This window comes from Thunnus albacares, chromosome 1 (assembly GCF_914725855.1).
Source record: "Thunnus albacares chromosome 1, fThuAlb1.1, whole genome shotgun sequence".
In the NCBI taxonomy this organism is placed as follows: Eukaryota; Metazoa; Chordata; class Actinopteri; order Scombriformes; family Scombridae; genus Thunnus; species Thunnus albacares.
In genome coordinates, this window is record NC_058106.1 from 26,751,515 (window position 1) to 26,765,043 (window position 13,529).

At 40.1% G+C, this 13,529-nt stretch overlaps 1 protein-coding gene across 6 annotated transcripts in view; it reads right to left on the minus strand.

Moving 5' to 3' along the window:
* The window catches only part of LOC122982863 (protein diaphanous homolog 3-like), a 190,865-nt gene that overhangs the window by 44,169 nt on the left and 133,167 nt on the right, over window positions 1-13,529 (minus strand). For 4 of the 6 annotated variants that reach the window (XM_044352483.1, XM_044352474.1, XM_044352467.1 and 1 more), the window contains one exon: window positions 13,283-13,345. The exons of 1 other annotated variant lie outside the window; for it this stretch is intronic. In XM_044352483.1, the coding sequence (XP_044208418.1) occupies window positions 13,283-13,345 (63 nt within the window). Of the gene's footprint in view, window positions 1-13,282; window positions 13,346-13,379; window positions 13,472-13,529 lie in introns of those variants that run through there. One more of the 6 variants, XM_044352498.1, reaches the window with a different exon arrangement.

Sequence of the window (13,529 nt, forward strand, 5' to 3'; positions counted from 1 at the left end):
GCCAGGCTAATTACCTCCCTGTTTAGAAAAATAATCAGGTTTGTACACAAATCAAGGCTAGCCAGAGACGCTGCAGTCTGAAAACCAAAACAATTATCAAGTCTACTGGGCAGGATTATTATGTTTTCCGTTTAATCAAAACTTGCATTAAGAGTTAAAGTTATCATTATTGTATCATTTAGTTTTCTAAAGATTATTGCAAAAATCTCTAAATTATTCATTATATTCCGTCAATCATTTTTTTCTTTTGAATTTGTTACAAATTCTAACCCCTATTCCCACTGGGCTCCAATGTGATTAATTAATTAAGGGTAATTAATATAGCTTGTTTACAAAATATGTTTTACTATCCCCTACAATTTTTCCTTCATTAGTAGCAGTGAATGAAAATTATATGTAAAAAAAAAATGTAGTTATGTGAAATTTGGAGCCAGATATTTTAAGATAAAAGACTGAGAATCAAAGTCAAGTAAGCACTATTTCAAATAACAGGCACAACAAAGTTTCTAACTGACCACATGAAAATTTAGTCTCATAGAGACTGGAGACTTGTCATTGCCTTTGACCATATTGTGGATATGCAGCTGGTCTGCAGGTTGAAAGCAACATAAAGGGCCGACGCAGTTGTCATTTTCCCATCCAGCGCCCACGTTGTTAAAATAGCAGTGGCACTTGCGCCCATGGGCATATTGGTCTAAAAGTAAGGTGTGGTCAGGCACATTGTCGGCACATTGCTATCTTGAGGCAGCAGAGAGCGATTGCGCTATTGACCAACAAAAACCTGGTCTAAAGTCAATGGTGCAATGTTTCACTGTTATTTTAAGGGCACATTATCAAGACAGTAATATGCACCTACACAGGCGGGTGCACAACATACACTCTGCTTGCACACACAGGACGCGCAGCAGGCACAAACATGCAAAAGGTAAATAAAAGGATTACAATGTGAAAGATTGTTATTGTGTATGTTAATATATTTTAAAAAATATATGTCATAATGCTTAGTCATAATATTTATCAGAATTAACTAATCGCAGTAATGATGGATTAAATTGTTTAATTATTTGACCAAATCGTGGCAATACATGTAGGTATTTAAACAGACGGACAACAACGGATCAGACACAGATCGACTTTCCTGCTGCATCAATACATGATAACATGAGGAACACGTGAGGAAATAAATGAGGTGAAAACAATTATTAAACTCACAAAGGAAATAAATCTGCACAGCTTCTAGCTGCTGCCAGCAGCCGGATCAGATCCTTGGAGAGCTGATCAAGTCCTGAGAACTGTGTTGATGATTCTTTACATGATTAAAATCAATGATTTAACAACAATATTTAACAAATATTCTTCAATTTTTGAGAGTACAGTGATCAGGTTTCCATACTTTCAGCAATTAAAACCCTGCTGATTTGACCTGTCACTCCATGACTGAACAAAACGATTTTAAAGAAACTAAAGCTGTAATTTAAAAAAACAAACCTTTTCAAAAACCAAATGAAGATAAATTGGCGACAAATTAATGAGCAGGATCTTAAACTGGTGGTCTGCTGCTGACCACAGGAGGGTCCAGGAGCAGCAGTGTGCTCGTTATGGATCGTTTGCTTTCACTTTGCGCACGAGCAGATCCGTTTCCTCTGCAGAAAAGTGCTCCTTCTTACTACTTGGCAAATGCGCCATCATAATAGCAATCCGGCCAGGTGCAAGCACACCTGGCTCTTAAAGGGAATGGAAGATGACACTGTGATTGGTTTATTGCATGTTATGCTGAAAACACACCCATGATTAATTAGGAGACTATGGACAACCCCTTTGAACCATGCGCCTGGCACATCAACCAATTTTCCGCCGTTAAAATAGCAAAAGCTGATTTGGACACACCCTCAATGCAATTGCACCATGCGCTTCAGACCGTGTGCTTTAGATCGTTAAAATGGGGCCCAAAATCATCAACGATTAGTCTAGGGCTCTTCTAGAAAACAAAATTGTCCATAATTTGAGTGAGGCAACTGTACAACCTCAGGATCAGGCATTCAAAACACAAGTCAGTAGTGCGGCACAAGGAACTGATCCAACACTATGAAAAAAACAACAAATATTTTGGCACAGATTTACCTACACTACTGACAAAGTGGAAGTCAGCTGCTTTATAAAAACGTGTGTTTGTATTAATATTCTATTGCTTTTTTTAAGAACATGAAAATGTTTCAAAAACAGAAAAAAACAAGCCTGGCTATGCAGCACTGAGTGTGCAATGGCAGGCTTTTTAAAATAATCTTTTTGTCCGTGCCCTTTGCCAGCTAGCAGCCATTTCCTTTCCTTTACTCCTCTGCCCCGTATCTGCTTTATTGTGATGCTAAACAGTGAGTTTTGACATTCAGAAGGGCCCTGCCAAAGGACAGGCCAGTGGATGCAGTAGAGAAGAGAAGGCCTTAATGGGTTCAACTGGAATCGAAAGCATCTGCTAGTCTCCACAGGCTGGAGGAGAGGGAAATGTCAAGTATGGTTATTATAGAGTAGGCAGCAGCTCTAGGAATTTTCACCTGAATGAAAAACAGTCTCGGACAATGCACATTCACAACCTACATCTCCACACATTAACGCCCTTACTGAGGCAGTGAATGAACCCATTCACACCGTGATGCATGTGCTAGAGTACTGTGACGCACATGTTCACAAGCACAAACAAAACAAATACACACACAAACGCAGACATACAGTAATTGCATACACTTACATGAGGTGAGGTACAAAAGGATCCTTTTTCATTTCTGTATGTTCTTTGTTACCTTTGGTAGAATCGTCACTAAAAAGACTTCAACCAAATTCGATTCAAAGGTAAATCTGTCATCTCCTGAATGGCAGGGAAAATCACATGTTTGTGAAGTGTTCATACATCTGCAGAAAGTCTTAGAGTGAGTATTTCTTCACAGGATCACTTGAGCTTGTTTGCTAATTTGTACCCCCAAGGATGGTAATCAAAGCTAGTGCCAGACTAATGAAGCTTTTTAGCTCAGAGGCCAGAGACACATACATGGTCCTGTGCCTCAAGGCTAAGTGTCTACAAGGGCGTGTGTATGTGCTAAAGTGAATGCATGTGGCTGTATACAGTCAAATGTGTGAATGAATGAATGTATGTGTCGGTTTTTTATTTTTATGTGTCATGCCAAACATTTGGCCCATCCCCTTAGGATGACAAGAGACCACTATTTTACAAAACATACATCTTATGTATTGCATATAAAAGTCATATGGGAAAAAGGAGAAGAAACACAAACAAAATAAAAACAAAACAAAACAAAAATCCCAAATGAACTGTTCACATAAAGAACTGTTGCATATCTACAGACTATCTCGATAAAGAGCTTTTTTCCTTGTCTCCCAGGCTTTCTCCAGATAACTGGCTAATTTATATGTTTCATATGTGAACAGCCAACTCAGTGTTCGTGCATCATCCATATTTACAAAATCAATATGTATTTTTATCTTACTAAACAAAGCATTGCACAGTTCACAATAAAAAGGACAGTAGAAAACAAAACAGGACTCATTTTCTATATCACTTAGCAGCATATCGGACAAATCCACTTTTCCTCTTCTAGATTAACATACCGTCCAGTTCCAACAGTCAGAGGTAAAATATCAGATCTCAGCTGGGCACATACAGATCTTTGCTTTTTGGACAAATCATATACAACATAAATTTCCATACCATATTCAGTTTTTATCATTGTAAAAATATGCAGTTTTGGTTTAGTCCATATATTGTCAGCCCACTGCCCTCTGTCCTTGGCTAACACAGACTCTCTAAACAAACCAATGTTTTATTATTAAAAAAAGCCTCAACAAACCCAGAGTTGCAGAACAAAGTGCACACATCTCTAGACCAAGAACCAACAATTTGTTTATCCCAGATAAATATTACTACCTACTTTCTTCCATATCAAGTAACCAATTACAAAACTGAATAACACATATCTTCCAACGAGCCTCACAATTCCCATTCCATGTCCCCCACTATAGCCAACTTTGGTCCATTTTTGTGCACACCCAGAAACCATAGCACTGTTTTGCACTGATTCACACAGAGATATTTCTAAGGCCCCTAACCACAGCAGTATAATCAAGCACAGGACACACACAAGTTTGAAACAGTGTAGAGTGTGTTTGCAAACTCATATCCTTCAAATTTTTCCTTTACCAATGATTCTTCCCAGAGTTCTACCTGCTGATTCAGCAAGAACCTTAACGTCTTGTATGACATTCATATGTTCATCAATATAGAAAACTGAGATATATTTATATGAGTCTGCATAATTCAGCTTATGTGATCCAACTTTAAACCGGTGAGTACAGCAGGTAAATGAGGGTTTTCTAGAGTGGATTATTAGGAGTTCAAGACCGAAGGGCTTGAACCACACCCATTTGTGTCTAGATAGGTTTTCCGCCATTTTGAATTTTTTGAAAAACACACTTTTTGAGATCTCCTCCTAAACCATAGGTCCGATTGCTACCAAATTTTCTGTGGATCACTACTGAGGGCGTGACTCAGTACATAAATAGACCAAAGTCAACAACCATTGGGCCAATCATCACAAAACTTGCAGGATATGTCCATATAAGTACCTGAAACATACTCTGAAAATCAACCACTCAACCACTAGGGGGTACTACAAATGCAAAAATATTTTTAATCAAGCTGTTGAGACTTTCAACTTCTAATGGTCTGCGTTGGTTGGTTAATAAATAGTCTCCATTTTTTACAACACTCAGTGCTGGAGAGCATCTGATGCATTTTGTCTTCGGATGGCGATAGTAAAACTATGTCATCTGCATACAGAAGAATACTTATCACCTCCCTTCTACACATTAGCCCACAAGATTTAATTTCTTTGGCCACATTATTTATATAAATTGCAAACGGTGTGGGGGACAAAGCATCACCTTGTTTCAACCCTGATTGAGGTTGGGAAGCAGTTTGTATGATACTCATTCAATCTGACACACTATTGACTCACTGTAGAGAGCTTTTAGAGCCCTGTAGAATTTTCCATTCATCTCATACTCAATAAGTCTGTAAGGTAAAAGAGCCCTATTGATCATATAGAAAATCCTCTGAAAGTCAATACAGCATTCATATGTTGACTTGTTTTCACTAACATTGTTTGTTATAATTGTAGATAATACAAAGATATGATCAAGACATGACCTTGACTTACGAAACCCATTTTGCTCTTCCATGAGGAGTGATTTTTTTCTCTAGATACAAAATGAGTCTCTCATTAAGTATAGCTTGTAAACTGTGCTCATTAGGCTGATACCTCTGTAATTTAATGGAACCCTGAGGTCCTCACTTTGGGATTTTGGTATTGAATTTGTAATAGATTTAAGCCACATAGATGGTATTTTGCCAGATTCAAAACATGTTTTAAATAACTCGCACAAAATATCAAATAATTTGGGTGATTTTAGTATTTCATTTGGTATATTTTGAACTCCAGTTGATTTTCCCAATTTTGCTTGGGGAAGATTTCAGCTTTATGCATAGACTGCCATAATTCCTTGAACTCCTTATTCCAATAAGGTTTCTTGTTAAATATATAAAAGCTTTATCAACTTCTATTTCTTCTTTATTCAATTTTCAAAAGCTACTATACCAGTTATCAAGATTTTCTTCTTCCTAAAACAGAATTTTAAATCATTCTTCATTTTCAAAAAAGTTGATAGTTGTAAACCAGAAAATAAGAAGTTAGCTGGTAAAAAAAATATTTTTTGTGGGAGAAATTAGGAGACTCTCCTGAAGAGATGCATAATAATGAGTCAGTCAGTCTTTATTAAAAAAAAACCAACATCTTTCTCCAATTAGATCCATACAGTTTGTAAATCTAATTAATTGATTTGGGGCCAATACTTCAAAGACGTTTGTAAGCAGTCATATGGTACAAGTATATAGTCAGAACCAGAGCTAGTCACAGCTTTACCCCTGACAGATACAGATGTATAATTATCATTCAGAGGGCATATCCTTCCATTAACAAAACATAACTTTGATTCTTTTAAAAATTCAATCATGTGTATGAGTATAAAAGGGTGGTATAATAGCAGATCAGCAAAGCCCAAATCCCACTGTCTAAAGGGAATCCAGCATCAAACAGATCCTGCTGCCTGAGGGCTGGCCTTCCTGTTCTATCGGAGTGGAAACTCCTATCGCTGCACTTAGAGCTTCTGGATCAGTGAGAAGACACATATCAGGTAGAGTGGCAGCAGAAATGACAGTGCGGGAGAGAGACAGAGAGATGAGGTAGTTTGGAAGAATGAGATCATTTTATCACCACAGACTAAAGTGGTCCTGGGAATCATCAACAACAGGAGCCTTGGTGTTTGTTCCTATTTCAGTATGAGTATGGTGCTCCAGAGAATGATATCTGTATATGGGACTGTTTACAAATTGGTTATTGCAAGAAAGTGAGTTGAATTTTAAACTATTCATTATCCCCCTTTCATCACTCCTACCTAAATTCTCTGCGTTACCTCTGAGTCAACACAGCTTAGTGCCAACCATAGCAACACATGCATACAGAGATGTGGCTTCTTTCTCCCAAGGCCCACGATGTGACCAGTCACAAATGTTAGCCTGGAGCACAAAACCACACAGCCAGCCTGCTGAAAACATAAACAAATAAAGGAATAACATAAATGTTTGACAAGATGGAAGCAGAATTGTGGCAAGAGTGGGAAAAATGTTTCTCAGGCACCTCTAATGCTCCTTTACCAAAGGTATTACCAAAGAGACAGAACTCAAGCACCTCCCTTTGTAGAGGGCATAGATATTAAGGGTAGATAGTACTCATTTCCCTCCCATAACAACATAAGTTCATATAATAATCTCCCTAGCTCTTTCTCTCCCTGACGGCTATGTGATATGGCTGCTGGCATTGGTAAATGTGGGAGGACCAGGAATGTGTGTGGCTGGGCGATAAGGCTGCTGTAAAATTTAATTAGCACAAAGCCATGGTGAAAATGACTTCATTTCTAACTGCATTATTAACTAGAGTACTATGTAAGAGCCTAGTCTCAGTCACCGTATATAACAGGTTCATGAGAGAGAGAGGGACAGACAAAGAAAGAGGGAGGGGGAGAGAGAGAGAGAAAAAACAATGACAAATTAACAGATTTGAAAGGGATAAAAATAGTCTTAAGACTTTAAACTAAATGCCTTATAAATCTTCAAACGTTTCACCCACTGGCTTTCCTGCATCTGTTCCTAAGAAACATAAGGTGTACATCAGGGTAGGCAAAAGTTGAGACAGCATGCATGTGAAAAGGAAAAACGAGGAGGATCTCCAAAGCCGTCTGAATAGCAATTCCACATTAGCAGTTTCACCTGCTGTTTGGGGCCTGAGCTAGTGTGAATGGGCTGATTAGGGTCCTTGACTCGACATGCTGAACACCACTTTCTATTTCACGATCCACAGCCTTTATTACAGGCCAGCTTCCTCATAATCCAGCTAAAAGTGGATATCTGAGGAGCCTGATCGGCTTAGGACTTGGCTAAAAACGTGGGATGTACAGCAGAGCGACATGGAGCAGAGTGCAGAGGTATTCGTTATCATCTGTTTTCTATTTAGGACTGAGTGGGCACAGTTGATCTCAGTGTCTGTGTGTGTGTGTGCATACATGTATGTGTGTCCACTCTACTCTCATCCATTACACTGACCTCTCCAACTAGTCAAGTGTATATATTGCACACCATTCCACTTTCTCATTTTCTTCCATTTTAGACTGGGCATGGATTACAGATATTACAATACTGTGAACAATGGTATATTTTCTAGAGCTGCTTTAAGCTCGCCCTCTTAGCATAGGCTAACACAATCATTATTAGTTTAAACACAACTCAATGTGTGTGCATCAAAATTCAGCATGTTTCATTGGAAAAGGTCTCTGAATATTCAGGGCTCCTGTAACAGCACGAGTGGGAGCCATTAAAAGACATTTTTTATTATTATGTCTTTGCCTCTAAAGTGACATACAAGTAAACAGCATCACGATCCCTCTGTGTAACATATCACCTGCAAAACCATAATTTCTAACCAAAAGTTTTCAGATGGAACTTATTTCATGTTACCCACCTTTTGTATTACACATAGGGCACATGGTGTCTTTTCAGATAAATGCAATTCAGTTATCCCAATATAGACACTAGGTGCTCCCTGCTCAAGGGCAGCAGTGGCAAAAAAAAATAGAGAAGAGTGGTGACCATGGGTTGCAGGTTCAAATGCCAGACCAGCTGAATGAATCTGGGACAATTAATAACCAACTACACAAGTATAGCTCCTAAGTGGCCGACAGATCAGACTGTACTGGCCAGCTTCCATGTGTGACTGTGACTATGTGAGCTTGCAGCAGGGCATTCCTGGAACAGAGAGTATTGTTCACAGTGAAAATTGAATAAACGTAAAAAGGGGGGGAAAAAAATCTTTTCTCTTTATTGCTCTCTACATTCCTCAATTACTATTCCACATCTCTCACTGCACAGGCTGGACCTAATTACACTAGCCACTTTGTTAAGGTGCCCTTTTGCTCCATCTGTTCAATGCATGTGTGCACAGGCTCAAACGTGCTCACACATACACACACACACACACACACACACCAAGTACAGCACTTCGGACAGACAGACAAAGGCAGGTCAAGGTACACTTTCCCATCTGGATATGCCTTTGTCTATAAGAACAGTTAAACATCTAAACCACCAATAAAATGTGGCGATGAGAGAGACGCTTTGACTCCAAGTGGCCGGACGATTGTGGACATGAATACAGAGAGCAGTACACCTGTCCGAGTCTTAGATGCTGCTAATGCCCCAATCCAGAAGTGGCCTTTTGCCTGCAGGGTTTAAGCTGACAATTTCTATGCATGTATGCATGAGTGTGTATGTGTGAAAGAGGGAGAGTGAGCACTCAGTGTTCGGGAACAGAAGCTCTTTGGCAATAATCTGTCACAAAAGCGCACGGGCCGTACGTGATGTGTGGATGATATATTATGACCAAATGCAGATAAATCAGCAACTTTTACAGTTACACTTTTGAAACAGTGACGTGTAGCATCAATTCAAATAGATCTAGGGAGGAAAACGTCTGCGCTTCTCTTTTTGTCTTGGGCTCACTGAAATGATTTAATAACCCTTTCCTTTTCTGCTTATGTCATGTCTGGGGGAAAGCAGCAAGGCAAGGGACGAGATATAAAGTGAAGACAAAACAAGTCAAAAAGTAAAGAGTAGACTGAGGAAGTTTGGAAGGATGGAAAGCTTTCTCCCATAATTGACACTGATATGAAGAGACAGAAATGTGAAAGAGGAATGAGAAAACACACACAATCTGCAGGATACAGTAGCCTGCAGTGGAATCCACATATCACAGTCTATAAGAGGCCCAATCAAAAAAGCAAGCATCTAACAGAAGATTCCACAAGAGTATGCCAGCCTCTAGAAGCTACAGTGGCTGACTCTCACTGCTAGTTTTTCACAAAATTGTCTCACATGTGAGCACACAGAACACACAGAGATAGGAGGAAACAAACTTCCTTTTTTTATCCTACTTTTTTGACTTTCATTTCAACTTCACACTCTCCCCAGTTTCATCTTAATGATTCTCTGCAGCACAATGTCTGAAAGACACCGTGGGTTGAGTCTCAAATTAAGCCTATTAGTCATCTCCTACCACCATTTGCACCTATACCCAAGCCATTTAAAGTCTGTACTGAATAGCTGCCTGCGTGAACCAGGGATCCAACATTATATACAGAAACATAAATTCAGCAGAAAGGGTCATAAAGTTGACTCTGCAAATACATACCACACAAGACTTCCAATAGCTCAGGGCTTGCTTTTAGGGGGGAAATCTTAATGCTTTCAAGTGCAAGTAAGGAAAAATAACTCCTGTTTTCATTTGGTAAAGGGTTCACTGGCTTTGTGAAATGACCTTTACATCAATTTCAAGCTCTAGTTCAGAGCTATATCACACATGATAATTGTTAGGCCGGGTGTCACTAAACACATCTAGTAATTGCTCCTAAAGACAGAGGCATTTACTCCTTCATAGATCCTGTTCCTCCACATTTTTTGTCCATAATGGATGATTCCAGGACAAGGGCATTACAGCACGCAATACATTCTTAATGTTCCTCTGGGTTGTGCTGACTTACACACTTGGAGGCTCTCACTGTCTGTCAAACACAACAATTAAAAAAAAAAAGTAGTTATATGATTCCTCTTAGCCTGTACCTGCACACGCCAGCCTGTCAGCAAGGCCTTGATGAGGGCTTGAAAAGGAGGCTGAAATGACCAGACAGTGCCTGGAGAGATGTTTTCAGAAGGACACAGTTAAAAAGCTACGGCCGCTTTATAGATTCAATAAGTCTCTTACACCTGTGTGGCTAACCACCATCGATCCATCATTCTGTGGAGCCCAATCCAATTTAGAGTGTCGAGGAGCCCCAGAGCCCCACAGCCTTATCCTAACCCAGGCCAGCCACCACAAAGCCTGCTTACCTTCATCCCCTGAAGTCTGCAGGTGTGTCTGTGTACTTTTACGTGTATGTGTGTATGTGTGCTGAGGGAGGACTGCAGACCAAGCTAAAAACCTTAGCTGCTGGCTCATGTTTAAGTGTGCTGAGCCAATTTAGGGGTAAAGGAGGAGAGATGAGAGACAGTGGAGGAAGCTGAGAAAAATTCTGGGAACTCAGGCCAGGACCCAACTCAGACACAAGAGTACAGAAAGAAGAAAACAGGAAAGAAGAGAGGGAGGGGGTGATGTACCTGTACGTCTCTTTGTGTGCAGGAAACAGTGGAGAAGACTGCAAGGCATCTTTAATCCTATTTTCTACTGCATGGCAATAACACTCATCAAGACCATGAAGCATATAACCATAATCAGACAACTCCACAGTCTCATCAAAGTCTTCTGATAGGGGAACACAATCTATTGGCCATCTGATTTGTATCTGCAGACAAGAGACTGGTGCACTTGAGGCTCCCTTGGAGCTAAACGTCATGGCACCATGCATGTTCAGAATGACCATTCAAATTTCTCCCCTTCAACACTAATTACAGTATCTATTGGCGCAGATGTTTCTGTTTTAATTCTTTTTGCTGCTCCACTGGAGTGTAGCAACACCCCTGAGATCAATTATTAAAGGTTATTTAAAACTGTGGGAAAAGGAGGTGGTAGGATGGTGTGAAAGTGAATGCAGCTGTTTGAGTGCTTGTGCCACTGACTAAACTTCATCACCTCCCAACTAAACAGAGAGCGTCTTGTGAGTTTCACTCACTACAGCGACTGAGCCCAGGGCAATTAAGGCCTGGTTCTCTGTAGGAGAGAAGATGGGAAGGGAAATGGGAGAGAAGGGGGTGAGGCAGCAGAAGTGGAGAGACTCCATACCAATAACAGGCAATTATGTTTGGGGAGGGCCATTGTCAGGCCATGAGAGTATAGAAGAAGACAGCGGGGATATGGGATGGTAGGGAAATGAGGAGGAGTGTTATTTAGGAGGCAGATGGCAGAGAGGGGGAAATTAAGATGAATGGGCACTGAGAGGGCTGAGCTGGTGCTGGGGCTGGGCAGAGAAAAAGTAATTAGCTGTGTTTGCTCTGGGAGGCTGGCAGTGAGTATGATGCCTGAAGTGACAGGCAAAAGCCTTGAGCTTTTTTAGTCAACAAGGCCATGTCTGAGGCTACCGGCAGGGGGCAGCTGGGCCAGCAACCTTCCAGGGCATTTTTACCTATACAACACACCAAGGGGTCTTTTCAACATGGACACCAAGCAGAAAACTCCATCACACGCTGTAATTTCTTTTTACTCTAATCCCCTGTTAACAACATAGCTCTGGCATGTTGTCTCTCATATTTACTGTCTCTCTCTCTCTCACACACACACAGGAACAAACAGCATCTGAGTCTCAATGCTCCGACTATTTTCTCTCACATTATACCTTAGTTTCACCCTTACCAACTGGCTCTATCTTTCTTCCTCACACCATTTCTCTCCATTTCTTATGTTACAGCCACCTCTATCTGTCTCTTTCCTCCCACCCTGTATATCTCCCTCCCCCTCGTCCCTTTCCAATCTAATTTCAGATAAGTCGTAGCAGAACAACAGAGCAAGGCCCTTTATCATTGCCATCAATGATGTGGGTGGATTGAGCGTGAATAATTTTATTCATGTGTGCCTGTACCCAGCCCACTGGGATTCCAATTTCAAGTATTAAGAGGTAATAGGGTTACAGCGTAATTTTAAGTGCCTCCGTAATGATTGTAGAAAACCTTTGACATGAGAAGAAAGTTGTTGTTTATTTTAGCTGCAGCTAAACAGTATCTGTTTGCAACTATGAATAATACAGGACAATTCAATTTGGTATAATTAGTATCCCAAACAATCGTCACTTCCAGGAAGTCATACACACATACCCTTGCCCTTTTTAGATTAAAATATTAGAGTTTCTAAGTGATAACATTGGTCACTCGACATGTTCTAAGCTACAGGTACCTTATATGCAGTCTGAACGGCATTTCTAATACAGCACTTTGACTGTATGTTTGACCTTAGAGCACATGCCACACCTATCTTCAAAAACAAGGTATGCAAACATACATACACATACTTACACAAGGAGGGACCCAAAAATTTCTGGAATTGTTAAAAAAAAAAACTGTCATTATAAATATTTCACTATAACCTTTCTAATCCCTTTCAAAGTACTCTCCTTGAGATGTGATACACTTTTCCCAGCACTTACTCTATCTACTCTATCCACAAAATTCTAAGACATCTAAATCATCTTTCGATGTGAATAAACATCTGTTGCTCCCTTCACATGAGATTTAAGAACAATTAAAAGATCACAACTACATTGAAAAGCATAGTGTTGAACTCAAAATGCTGCAGGTACTGAACAATTTAGGAACCTCATCAAACTGAGGCACCAGAACAGTCCACACATTGCTTTCAAATAATCTCAGACTCTGCACACACTACTGCCTCAAACTGTTTTAGCAATGGCCTTTCACACTTTCAGAAGGCACACACAAGGTCACAAAGAGGCAAAGAGACAACTGAAAAGGTCAGTGGACACACAAACAAGCAGGACATATGAACTGTCAAAGGCAATTTGCATTTCATGCAAGCGATGGTTGTGGCTGATTTCCAACAGCAGATAAAAGATAAAGCTGAGCATGCTTGTGGCTTTAGCTTTATGCGATTGTTATTTTTTGCTTTACCATGGTTAACAGGCCTGAGAACCTGGCGGTAGGAGCTGGGGCTGATCGTCTGCTGCTGGTTATCTGTAAGGAGGGTAGTGGACACACAATGCCAACACACACTCATCAAAAGGAATCAAAAATATCACAAGGAGGAGTTCACCAGTTGAAGAATGCCACCAGCCCCACCAGCTCTCAATTCTTCAATTCCTGGATGTGGATTTAAGATTGCCAGAAACAACAGTAATCTAGGTGTGTATTGCATTAT